Source organism: Perca fluviatilis, chromosome 12 (assembly GCF_010015445.1).
Source record: "Perca fluviatilis chromosome 12, GENO_Pfluv_1.0, whole genome shotgun sequence".
NCBI classification, from domain to species: Eukaryota; Metazoa; Chordata; class Actinopteri; order Perciformes; family Percidae; genus Perca; species Perca fluviatilis.
Window position 1 is genome coordinate 10,138,264 of NC_053123.1, and position 13,051 is coordinate 10,151,314.

At 42.2% G+C, this 13,051-nt stretch overlaps 1 protein-coding gene across 6 annotated transcripts in view; it reads right to left on the reverse strand.

Moving 5' to 3' along the window:
* Positions 1–5,019: 5,019 nt before the first annotated feature.
* myo1b (myosin IB) overlaps positions 5,020–13,051 on the reverse strand; it is a 64,880-nt gene continuing 56,848 nt past the window's right edge. For 2 of the 6 annotated variants that reach the window (XM_039817190.1, XM_039817189.1), the window contains 8 exons: positions 11,926–12,012; positions 8,733–8,807; positions 8,495–8,629; positions 7,636–7,742; positions 6,839–6,971; positions 6,250–6,402; positions 5,594–5,724; positions 5,020–5,467 (listed from right to left, as the gene is read on the reverse strand). In XM_039817190.1, coding sequence (XP_039673124.1) covers positions 5,335–5,467; positions 5,594–5,724; positions 6,250–6,402; positions 6,839–6,971; positions 7,636–7,742; positions 8,495–8,629; positions 8,733–8,807; positions 11,926–12,012 — 954 coding nt within the window. In that variant the 3' untranslated portion in view covers positions 5,020–5,334. Of the gene's footprint in view, positions 5,468–5,593; positions 5,725–6,249; positions 6,403–6,838; positions 6,972–7,635; positions 7,743–8,494; positions 8,630–8,732; positions 8,808–11,925; positions 12,013–12,703; positions 12,791–13,051 lie in introns of all 6 variants that reach the window. The other 4 variants (XM_039817191.1, XM_039817188.1, XM_039817186.1 and 1 more) reach the window with 3 other exon arrangements.

Here is a 13,051-nt window from a genome sequence, read left to right on the forward strand (position 1 = left end):
GATGTGAACCCAATTACTATTTTATGGTATAAATAGAAATAAAGTCTGGGGTCCACTAACCAGCCAAGACTTCCCAACATGGGAAAAAAAAGAAAAAAAAACATCCCCTGGAAGCCCTACATGCAAAATTGTGCATAAACACATAGCATACTGCAGAACTTGGCCACTACCCTTAATTAATTAAAATTCAAAAGCGAGTCATCAGATTTTACAAACACCACCTAGTGACCAGACCCCCCCACTCCTGCCAGTACAAGGCTCTTCAGTGCCAGAGTTGAACAGAGATGAGAGTCCTCTCTGCCAGCTGGTCCTGAAGCTCTGCCCAAACTCACACCAGGGCTTCAGGAGGGACACCAAACAGTCCGGCCCAATCAAATCATCTCAAATCAACAAAATCGAAACAAAGAGTGCATGGCGAAAGAGTACCTGTCCACCGTGACTGATAGAAAAGTAAGGGAAAAAACCAAAACGTTGACAATGTGCAGACTGAGTGGACACCATGTGTTCACTTTGACATAAAGGTAACGTCTGGCAATGCGAGACTATGAAAGAGATGCTGAGACAGAAACTCTTGAGGTTTATATTTAGGTTTATATATACACTACCGGTAAAAAGTTTGGGGTCTCTTAGAAATTTCCATTCCACTCCATTACAGACAGAATACCAGCTGAGATCAGTTGCATTGTTTTTTTGTTTTTGTTTTAATCAGGGCAGCAGTTTTCAGATTACATTAGGTGCTTACATACTTGCAAAAGGGTTCTCAACTGTTGTAGAAAGAAGTGGCAGATCTTCAATGCAATATCTACATTGCCCGTTATCAGCAACCATTCATCCAATGTTCCAAAGGCACATTCTGTTTACTAATCTGATATCATTTTAAAAGGCTAACTCAGAAAACATTGGAGAACCCTTATGCAAATATATATATATATATATATATATATATATATATATATATATATATATATATATATATGTGTGTGTGATGTATATATATTCTGAGATTATACATCTCCCCAGTCCTCAGAAACTGCTCTATTTACGGGGAGAAAAATCATTGTGCAATATTAGCTGCAAAATATGTTGACTGTTGCCATACACTAAGAAAAACAAGCTCTGCAGTAAATGTTTCTGATTGATTACTGAACACCTGTAAAAGTAAGTGTGTGTGTGTGTGTGTGTGTGTGTTTGGTATCTTGTGATTATCAATATATAGTTGCATTGTGTGAAATGTAATGTGCTGTAAATATGTAATTTATCTTTGGCAATCATGTAGTTTGAATAAAGCTTATTTGACATGCAGGAACCAGCATCTTTTTGTCATGGGAGTTCCATACCTGCAGTACACTTACTGTACATGCTTTTCTGCATTGCCTTTATTTCCTGCAGCACTACAGTTCACTGCAGCTGATAGGATTTTGGACAGGATGTGAAATCCCCTAAGGAGCGTTCTACATGCTAGGCTCTCCATCTGCCTGCTCACTATCAAACATACTGTGTGAGGGGTTCTGCATGGCAACTGAGGCATTTATTTTGAAAATGGTTTTGAGTTGAATCAATGTTGCTTTATTCAGGAAAACATTTTGACACAGTTTTTGACTAGATATATAACAAAATGATAATGTAACATTCCAAAATTATACAGTATATCAACTTATTACAGTTTACAGATGCTTCCTTTATAGTCTTACATTAGGCGTTACATGTAAAATACAGTGAACTTTGCTAAAGGGAAGAAAATAGGTTTGCTTTACAAAACACTTATTTAAAACAAGCCTCGCAGAACCACTTCTCTGAAAAACTAGTTCTTTGCAGATCTTTAAGTTCAACTTTACATAGGCTTCGTTGTTGCATTATTAGAGAGAATATATTTGTTTATGAATCAGAGTAAATTTAGTTCAAAGTCAGTATCATGTAATTTCTGTAATGCAAGAATTTGCTCCACAGGAATTGCAAACAGGAACACTTGCAACACATCTGTAGTTTATAAAGCCACAAGTATAGTAATTTAGAAGTTGCAGGCAATGTTTTTCTAGTGTGTGATCATCCATTTATTAAGGTTTTATATACCAGTAAAAAGCCATCACCAAGGACAACTTCTCCGTTTTATATCCTCCTCCCTCCGTCTTTCTTATTGTAATGTCATCTTAAATCCATGGGATGTCACCAAAGACTACATAATCTCAAAAGCAGCATGGTTCTACCTTCCATTTGCCCCTGCTCTGTGATATACTATACGTTCACCTTTCAGTAGAATATGTTAATATAATTATGAGCTTTCACAAATAAAACTCAACTGAACGTTCAAAGCGGCAGATCCGGTATCCATCAAATCTATGATGAATTAAGCAAATTTGATAAATATTTGTACTTTACGACGCAACTCCTTATTTTGCTGTGGATCGTCTGGTGCAACGAGGACCTCTTGCCCCGTTGTGCTGACTGAATACTACAGGTTAAGCAGTATATGGGATTGTGCTTTGTACAATTCCAACTCCCACTGAGGGTTGAATATCTACAGGGAGGCTGGGACTCCTCCTTCCTTTCCCAGCCTGCAGAGTGGTGGGAACCGGGTACTGGGCAGCCCAAAATGGTATGCTATTTTTACCACTCTGTGCTCAATCTGAGGGCTGCTCCCTGGAGACCTGTTGCCGGCAGCTCTCCCCAAGCCGCGGAATTTAACCCTAGGACAGCTCTCCCCCCAGATGTGATGGAAAACATCTGGCCAGCTGCTTGAGTACAAGGCCTGGCCCGTCCGACATCAATGCTAGCAACCCCCGTAAGACTTTTTAGTCCCGGCCCAACCCCTTGTTGATACCGCTGATAAATAGCAATCAAGGCCCACACAGGAATGGGAGATTCAATACTCTGATGGCTGATTTCGACTGTCGGCCGCACGCCGAGCGCTCCGTGAAAAGATCCTTCATTCAGTATTGATTTAGGGTCAGAAGTGTCATTCGTAGGTTTGGATGATGAATAGCAATGCCGGAATAAACAGCAAAACAATAAAAAAGTGGCACAGAATCCCACAATAACATTTATTACAGATTTTTGTTTAATTTAAAAAAAAAAATAATTACTTGTAAATGTTACACTGAGTTCTATTGAAACATTTCCATGTTGCGTCTCTCAGCACAGGTTAACATTAGGCACACAAGAATGCAGACATCATTTTTGCAGCTCTAGCCATTGTTCAAATACGAAACAGAGAAGAGGGAGAGGGGGAGGGGGGAGGAAGGTGTCACCTTAGCAGAACTGCATTCAACCCGTGCAGTGCCAATGAAGAGAATACATCAGAAATGGACATTCAGCCCGATCGTTCTCACGCAAGGGACAACAACAACAACTGATTTCTCAAGACCCTGTGTCGTGTGTGTGTGTGTGTGACATTAAAAAATACCAAACAACTTACAAACCCAGGTACCCTGGATCGCAAAACATGACTAGACCAAGTTTGGCTGTGTTATTCCCTCACACGTCACCAGAGAAACATCTGGTTGACTCAGAAATCAACAGTACAAAAGCCACTACCAGTACATCCAAATAAAGATTATAGTCAACATACCTGAAAATATAGCACTCTATTGCTTCTTTGACAATCAAATTTGGCTTGCGTGTAAATAGGTGTACCAAAATGTGTACATGAGCGTACTAGAAGGTGTAATGCGTCGATTTCTTCAGATACATCAAGAATCTATTGTCACGTGTGCTTAATATTTGGCCTTTCCCCCCCAAGATACACATTAGATCAGAGTGGGTCAAGCACCACAATTACTCAAGCTGCATTGGCAAGAATGGCTATTTCACAAGCACTGCAATTAAAATTAGGATACTAAAAGAAACCCTTGGACCACGCCAGGGCTACAGAGCCTATGTACAGCTTATATGGTACAGTGAGGGCGACTGCTATAGGTTCTCACTATGGTTTTGTTGGAAAGAGAATAATCGAGAAAAAGCATTTTATTTATTGCACACAAAAGAAAAAGATCGATAAAAGGGTTTCGCTTTGCACCAGAGAACGCTTTGAATCTGGTGAAGACATCGTGGAAGTTGGAGGTAACTTTCGCTTCTCGTGGTCAGGTACTTCTCCTTCCACTGGGATGTCTGTTCTGCCTTTGTCAGTATCTTTAAATCGTGTCCCTCAAAAAGCGAGAAGGTCTTTCTTTGGGTGCCACATGACGTTCTATGAGTTAAGGATATGAATTAAGTCTACAATGACTCTTTGTAGATTAAATAAAGCCGGGAAATGATCATACATTGTAATATTCTTGTAGAAGAAATGGAAGTTGATCACGTTGTGTAGTGCTGTCAAAACGTACAAGAAAACTGCCACCACAGGTTGATAAGATCCCCTATTCAAACATTTTTTTTTTGGCAATGATGGGGTCAAGAACAGGGTCCATCACCTACATGGATTTTCGGTTTGTATTTGTACACGGACACGCGACAAGTCACAGGACCTGTTCAATGGCACATACAGGAAGATACAAAAGTGGTTTTTACAATTATCTAGCAAATTACATTTGACTCAACTGCCCACGGTTCTTTGTTTCAGAGAATATATATATATATATATATATATATATATATATATATATATATATATATATATATATATATATATATATATTTATATATATTATATATATATATATATATATAATAAAACGACATACAATCAAATTCTTTTTCAGCTCATCCTCTTTTGGTTACACCGAGGTGAAAACAAGTGCAGTATTTAAGTTCTTCAGAGAAACTAAATCATACAGGCCGAGCCCAAAGGTTCCCAGTTCATCTCAAATTTGAAGCCGTCTGCCGAAAGCCAGAAGAGCTTAAAAAAATGGATGAGCCCAGGCCTGTTGAGGCTGGAGCCTGTCACAAAGTTCTTATGACATTTTCTCTGATATCAACATACAGGCAGAACAATCATCATCAACATAGCCACTGGTATACATAAGTCTCTTGTGCTCCACCAAGATCTTATTCATTTTTTTTCTTCCATCTTCAACTCTTTACCCCAGTTTTACAAAAAACACCGGTGAAACTTTTCTTTTTTTTTTTTTATACACCAAACTTCTGTGGCTTGCAACCCAAATAAGGGATTTCTTTGCCAAAAAAAAAGGTGGCACATGGTTACAGCTATAGTGGTGCAATAGTAAATCTGATAGGAAGAGAATGAAGGAAAAAAAAAACAACAACAACACAACAAGCTGAATAACTGCACTGTTTCTGGGCTCAGGGTGGGCACCGGTGATGGTTCTTCAGAACAGAGGATTCGGAGTGGGTGGTGGTTACGGTGTTTAATCGTTCCCCCAATCTGGCCGGGGAGCTGCACTATGCTGTTGTGGGCACCGACACCTCCAGCAGGCGGTTGTTCTTGCGCTTGCACGACGCGCTGTTGCCGTTCTTGGGGGCTCCCTGGATGAATTTCACGCATACTTTGTCGTGCTTGAACTGCAGAAGAAACCTGCCACACAGAAACATTAGCCATGTCATTAAACAACATCATCATCATCACCATCATCATCATGGTGGAAGGCGGATCGCATCCTTTGACCAGAATGACCAGATTTAACCCTGCACGCTCGCTTACTCGTCTGAGATGTCGACGTTGAGCTGCTCGCTGTCTGCAGCCGTGGCCCCGGTGCGGTGCAGTTTGGTGATGATCTCGATCAGGTGTTCGCTGCTGAGTAAGAAGTCTCCTTTGACGGCTGAGGCCGAGCCCTGAAGCAAAATGACACGATGACATTTGCGTCAGAAAAAAAAAAGTTCAGCCCCCCTGTAATCGTATACGGTTGATTTGAACAATTATTCTTTGTAGTCGTAATCCTTCCGTTACTTTCTTCTCATAGCTTTTGTTGTTATGTTTCGCAACTGCTTAAATTTTTATGTACAGCCATATTGGTTTCTTATGTTGTGTTTGCATGCATGGGTATAAAGCTGTATGCCTGCGTTTTTGTCAGTTGGTTAAAATGAAAAAACACAACTTTGAAAGAAATCAATTACTTTAAAATCAGTACTTCCTGTAGCCAGAGGTCTCCCACCAGCATTTAAACCGAACAACACAAGTGCACAACTGACTGCCGTTTAACCACTTTAGTGTCTCAGCAGGTCTTAACAGGATAGGTGGACATTTTGGGAAATCCTCTTACTTGCATTCTTGCTGAGCGAGATCGATACTGAAATCATACCCGAGCTAAAATCACACATAACAACAACAACAACAACGCTCTTCTCACAACAGGTCACCTCTTTGAGTCGGAGAGCAAAGAAGCCGTCGCTCTGCGTGCTGACCGACACGCTGGCGAGGTCTGGCAGGGGAACGCTGGCCTTCACCTGGCCTGTCTTCTGGTCGGCCAGGACCACGCTCTTCTTAGTCAGCAGGAAGATTCGAGCGGTACCCTGCGAACCGGAGCAGAAATGGTCTTGTCACACTTGACATTGTGCTGGGGCAAAAGCAATTGCACGGACCAAAATGTCTTTTTTAGGTGCATCTCTTTTAAAGTGCCTATCTGATCTTGAAACTGGGGCAGGGTTAGGAGTAAAAACATAATGCATGTGTCCCGACATGTCTGCTATCTGCTGGAGCGAATGAAAAAAAAGAAAAAAAGAAAAGAAAAGCCAATTGTTAACATGTCTAAAAATCAGATTGCTGCAGAGAGTGCAGAGTGGGTGAAACACCCATCAAAACAACTTAATAGTTTTGTGCTCCACAAGGCCTGTGTGGGAGCTAAACAGCAGGGTCCCGATGTAATCGCAGCTTGTATTTTTTGACTTTTACAATCCATTTGGCTTTGTATAGGAGCTGGAAATGTCACTTTTTTTTTATCTTTCTTACCTTGCCATTGGCCCTGTTGATCTTGTTGACCACATCAGCCAGCAGAACCTTCTCGTCCACGGCGCTGTTGAGTTTCTGATATTTGGGGTTCTTGCTGATCTCCAGGTAGTCTCCTTTGAAGGGCTGGCTCACGCTGCGACAAAGACATTCACATTTTTTATGCCACATGAGAGGGCAGATGCTTTTCGTTGACCGTGAAATTGAGAGATTCGCTAATCTTCTCATTTATCTAGATATTTCTTTTTATATACCTATACAGTAGGGGTGTTGAAATGAATCACCGCATCCATGCACCGCGATGCGGACGTGGATCATTCTGCATCGATGCAGCGACGGACCATAATCGATTATTGCCTACTGATGTTGCTTGTCGATTTTCCGGTCGCTGCCTTTTTGATTTTGCCTTTTGTCTGTTGCCTGCTGTGTTCAGGAAGTGTCTTTTTTTAAAGAGCAGGTGCAACAAAAAGGGGAGTTCGTCAGATTTGTTGATGAAAACCCATGTGTTGAGGATGTGACGCATCGTGATAGCGAATCGTTGACAGGGTTGCCTGCTGTGTTCAGGAAGTGTCTTTTGTTTAAGAGCAGGTGCAACAAAAAGGGGAGTTCGTCTTCATTTAACCGCTTGAATTTGTTGATGAAAACCACGTGTAGCAATATATAATAATATTGAGGAGGCGACACATCGGAATATCAAATTGTAGACAGGTAATCGTAATCGAATCGTGAGACCAGTGAAGATTCACACCCCTACTATACCGTGACACAAAGAGCACTCTGTCCCAGTGAATCTCCGGTACCTGCTCGGGTAGAGAGCCTTCTTATCCTTGAAGAGCTTGCTGGCCTCCAGCTTCTCCTCATACACCGCCTTCTTCTCCTCTGTGAATTGGCTCCTGTATTTCTTGCACTGAACACACAAGCGCACACATAGCAACCGCAGTTCAAATATGGGATCTTGTATTATCTATTACAATATTTTCCATTGCCAATGGTTTCCATTTTCCGGGAGCGTGTTCTATGGATCTTGTGATGTGTTGCTTATGTTCATTCCATGTATTAGGGCTGCAACTAACGATTGTTTTCTGTTCATTATTTCCTCGATTAATCGATTAGTTGTTTGGTCTATAAAATGTCAGAAAATGGTGAAAAATGCGGACCCGTGTTTCCCCAAAAGCCCAAGATGACGTCCTCAAATGTCTTGTTTTGTCCACAACTCAAAAGATATTCAGCTTACTGTCACAGCGGAGAGAAGAAACTACAACGTATTCACATTTAAGAAACTGGAATCAAAGAATTTTTACTTTTGTCTTAAAAAACATTACTCAAACAGACTAATCGATTATCAAAATAGTTGGCGATTAATTTAAAAGTTGACAACTAATCGATTAACCTTTGCAGCTCTACTATGTATACATTTCGGTCAATAACTGACAGGATTGTTGCCTCAGGCGTTTGTGATTTGACCCGTTTTGGATTGGCTGTTACAGCCTGTGGCTGCAATATAAAAGGATTTTATTTTATATTGTGAGTTAAATGCTTCATATCCTAATCCTATCCATAAGGCCAGTCTACCAGGTGTGTGTTAGACAATATTCAAATCATTGGATGTGGGTGAATGGGACAGACAGAGGAGAGGGGCTATGGTTATTTGTGACCGACCCTCCAGAGATGGAAGATTCTCCGCAGCTCTGTGTGGACTCCATCCAGGAAGCGGTAAGGATTGGCAGGCCAGCTCTTGTCTATGGGTGACACGGAGGGCATGGTGCTCTTCAGGCCCAGGAAGTATTTTTGCATCTGGAGAGACGGACATAAATGCAAGTTAATGACATTCTAGCAAATAATAAGAAAAACTCAGGAACACAATTCTAACAGTTTTTAAACTCATGTATTTACTTACAATTCTCTGGATGGTGAAGTCATAGATCTTCTTCCCTGCATTTGCCCTGAAGAACTTTCGGTACTCTCTGCGGACCTTTTACAGCAATAAAGGAAAGCATAAACAAACTGTCAATCACTGTTTGCCAGCCATTAGTCAGATGTGAAGCAGGGGAAAAAAAAATTAAAAATAAGGAGTACACTGATAGCAGGATGGCAGTACAGACAAATGGCACACTAGAACAACAGCAAAGGGTTAGTCACAAACAAACAATGAACACCTGGAACAAAGTCAACTCCAAGCTGCTGGAATTCATTGAAATTACGACAATGACTCATTTCTGAGAAGTGAATGATGGTTATGACAAATGGCCTTCACGCTGACCTTAATTGCACAAATTGAGTTGTTGACAGGTGCATTGTTCGGTGCAGGGTGGTCAATTAACACAAAGAAAAGATTAACACTGCAACAAATGACCAGTGTGACGACAGTTGTTCTGGTAAAACCAGAGAGACACGTAACAGATAAGCACCAGAAACTAGGACACACGGACACACACACACACACACACACACACACACACACACACACACACACACACACACACACGGACACACACACACACACACACACACACACACACACACACACACACACACACACACACACACGGACACACACACACACACGGACACACACACGGACACACACACGGACACACAAAGACAAAGAGATAACAAGTAAAACAAATACTGTTAGTTGCACAGATACAGAGGGGGACGTATAGAAAAGAAAAGATCAGAAAGAGAGACAGAGACAGATTCTGGCCATGTCAGTCCGGCTCTGTTGGTTTAAATCTTCAGCATTAAAAAACAAAATGATGAAAATATTAATAATGATCTCGACTGTAGCTAAAATTCTGGATTTATGGGGAGGAGGTTAACCTTAAAGTACCTTTGTTACATCTTTGCGTACTATTTCCGATCCAAAAAATTTTTTGAATGAAAACTGTTGATGTGAGGGGGTGTTGATTATGTTGAGTAACCAGCGCTCGGTTTCATGGTTTCAAATGTAACTTTTCAAAGCTTTGAGCGCCTCAAATAAAACTCCATCCACCTCCATTGCAATGGAGTGGTGGCAGAGATCTCAAAACCTCTGCAAATAATCACGAAAAATCTGCATGGCTAGAAACCGCTGGGGTAAACTGGAAAGGTTTGTGTCTCTTTTGTGGACTACAGACCCTTTGCACGTGACGTCACACTCTACTCCCGCGAATTATGAACGCCATGACGGACGGCGGAAGAGCTATTCTGTAGATGGACGGCAAGTCAAACAAGAACGTGTTCGCTGCTGTGTATGGTTCGCTGTTCTTGTTCTCACGAGTCACATACACAATCTGCAGAGTAATCCTCACCAACACAAGCATGTGTATGTATTGCCTTTCTGTTTTAAATGACTGATAAATAATAATAAAACTTCCTCACCCAGCTAGCTGCCGTGCTAACCAGCTGTTCCTGCTAACAGGTCCCACATAACTATCATCGGTTATTCACTGACCTACATATCCCAAAAAGTAAGCCGTTCCCTTGATCATTTAACTTAACACGCATACAAAAAATATTGGTTAAATTAAAGATGACATGGCACGGAAACTAGCTTCAAAAAGGCCAAACAACTGAATTAAATGCGGGTCTGCGGAGCTCCTACCCCGGTTAGCTAGCTGTCGAAATATCCACCGGTCAACAGCGAATATAATCACAGATAAAGATGATGGCTAGATGTTGCATTATGTGTGGTTAATACTACACTCCGTGATTTACTGCATGGATTAACGTGTAATTAATTATTTCGCAGAGCTGGGATGCGTTCAGGCATCCATTAGAGAGTTGCACCGGCTCAGCCAGTGAACAACGGTAGCCTACGTGCCTGTAGCTAGCTTGCCCTGCTAGCTGATAGCCGTTAGCTGCTAGCTGCCGTCCTGTGAGTTTATTCAGACAGGCTTCTGTAATAATCATCCCAATAACAATCCACGGTGGTGTGGCTATGTCCTCCAGAGGACAGGTCATGTCACGTATTGAAGCGTATTCCCCCCTAAAAAAAAATAAAAAACAGTAGTGCGGTAGTAGCTGCTAGTTGTAGCAAGAAAAGGTAAACAGTAGTGTGCTGATCGGAGCGTAGTGTGTGAAGAGCAGATTTGTTTACAAGGGAAGAAGCTTGGAGTAACGTAACTATGGAGAATATAGCAGATATACAACACAGGGAAGAGCCTTTTGAGTTATATGGTCGTCCTTATTCATTCGAATCCGAGTATAGGCCTACAGTCGAAGAACTAGCCTCACAAGAGTTGGAAAGAACGAGACAGACAGAGGGGCAACAGGCAGATGAACTTGCTGCTCCAAGCGCAAGCTAAAGCTAGCCTTCAGTAACTGGAAGACATAGCCACACCACCACCGCTCCATGGATTGTTATTGGGATGATTATCACAGAAGCCTGGCTGACTTATTATTATTATTATTATATTTAGTGTTATTTATTTGAAACTAATGAAACTTTCCGCTCGTCTAATACACTATTTAGCTTGTGCTTCCGGTGATTCTGCCGTCCGTCATGGCGTCGTCACGTGGTCGTGATCACCTGTTTGCAAAGGGTCTACACCTTTAAGATGAGGTGACATCATTGTGTTCAATACATTTCTCTGGGCCACACAAGTGATGCAGAGGGACTGCAAGTCCCACAAGACTGCACTGCAACGGGAAATGGGATTTCCATATTGGAGGAAAAACATTGCATCAAGAAAAAGAAAGAAAAACTAGGACAAGTCGTCTTTGCTCAAGTAATTCCTGTAGAACTGTTATGTGTTGTGGTGGTTTAGCATACATTAGATTTTTTTGTCATTTTAGTTGACTACGCATAAAACCAAATGTTTCACGGTTTTGATTGTGGGAACTGCAACAAAAGATGATTTGATGGTCTTTATCAGCCAATAGTCATGTGTAACCTTGCATGTTCCAATGTGCTTAACCTTGGTCAAAAGCATCAAAAGCACAGTCTAAAGCAATGCCATCATGGTTAAAGTGTGAGCACAGCACTAGGCAGACACTGGCTTCCTGTACAAGTGTGCGTATAGCAGACGGTTGAGGAGGATGAAGAGGGGCAGGGGTGATGGGTAGGTGGCAGACTTTGGTGATGGCTGCGCTGTGGGGCTGGGAGGTACCTTAAGTCCCTGCCAGTAGGCCCAAATCACAGCGACAGCATGCTTACGCCTGGCCTCTTCCTTCAGTGTCCTCAGCTCCCTGCGAGCCTGTTCAGGGGGACGGGAAGAGACGGAGAGCGGGAACAAATGAAGCGAGAGAAGATGAGAGGAAGAAGAGGGAGACACTGTTTTGCCTGAAGTCAGCAATCATCAAATATATATACACCCACACACACACACACAGCCACACACAGCAGCCCTCTGTGACCATGGAGAGACTGTAAAAAGTACAGCTCGACTGCTCCAGACTCCAGAAACAAATATGGCACACATTTATCAGGGGAACTTCTGGAACGGAAACAGACTTTTAGTGGAACTTTGAGAGCAACAGGCGGAGAGAAAAAGTCACAACTCAGGCAGCAGACGTCACCCCAAAAGGATCCAAACGGTTCCATCTAAAAAAATAAAAAATAAAAAAGGACAAACGGTGCTGCGATGCAAAGAGTAAACATGCATTAACTACACGACAAAGGAAGAAGTCATGCAGAGGGCAGGCATCATGCACTGGTGAGGCATGGGCCTTGGAGGAAGAAGCTGAAAACGCACCCAAAACATGACCTGATCATGTTTGAGAGGGTGGAGGCTAAACTACCTTACATCACACATGACATGTTTAGATTGGGTTTAGCAGAATGATGGGTATGTTGAGTGTTTTTTTGTTTTTTTGAGGGGGATGGGTGGAGGGCTTCGATGGAGGCGGCAAGTCACGGCAAGTCAAGTCAATAGGCTTCCCAAATACCTTGGTGCCCTGCCAGCCGGCCCAAATGACCGATACGGCATGTCTATTCCTCGCCTCCTCCTTCAGCTGACGCAGCTCTCTCCGGGCCTGATGAAAAGCGGTGGCAGTTGCGGGGAGGGGGAGGGGGGTGGTTAATTTCAGTGACATTCAAAACATAATGGTCCCAAGAGAGGTACTGAGTAGGTGTGAAAAAGCATTGACGAAAGACAACATAAGGATTGTCCAGAGATGGGACAACGGGGTGGTTAACATCAACGTGCCAGCGACTTTCAGTGGCGCTCGCATTTTGGGACTCCGTTAACCCCATGCTTAAGAGGAAATAAAAAGTCGGAATTATCATTACATTAT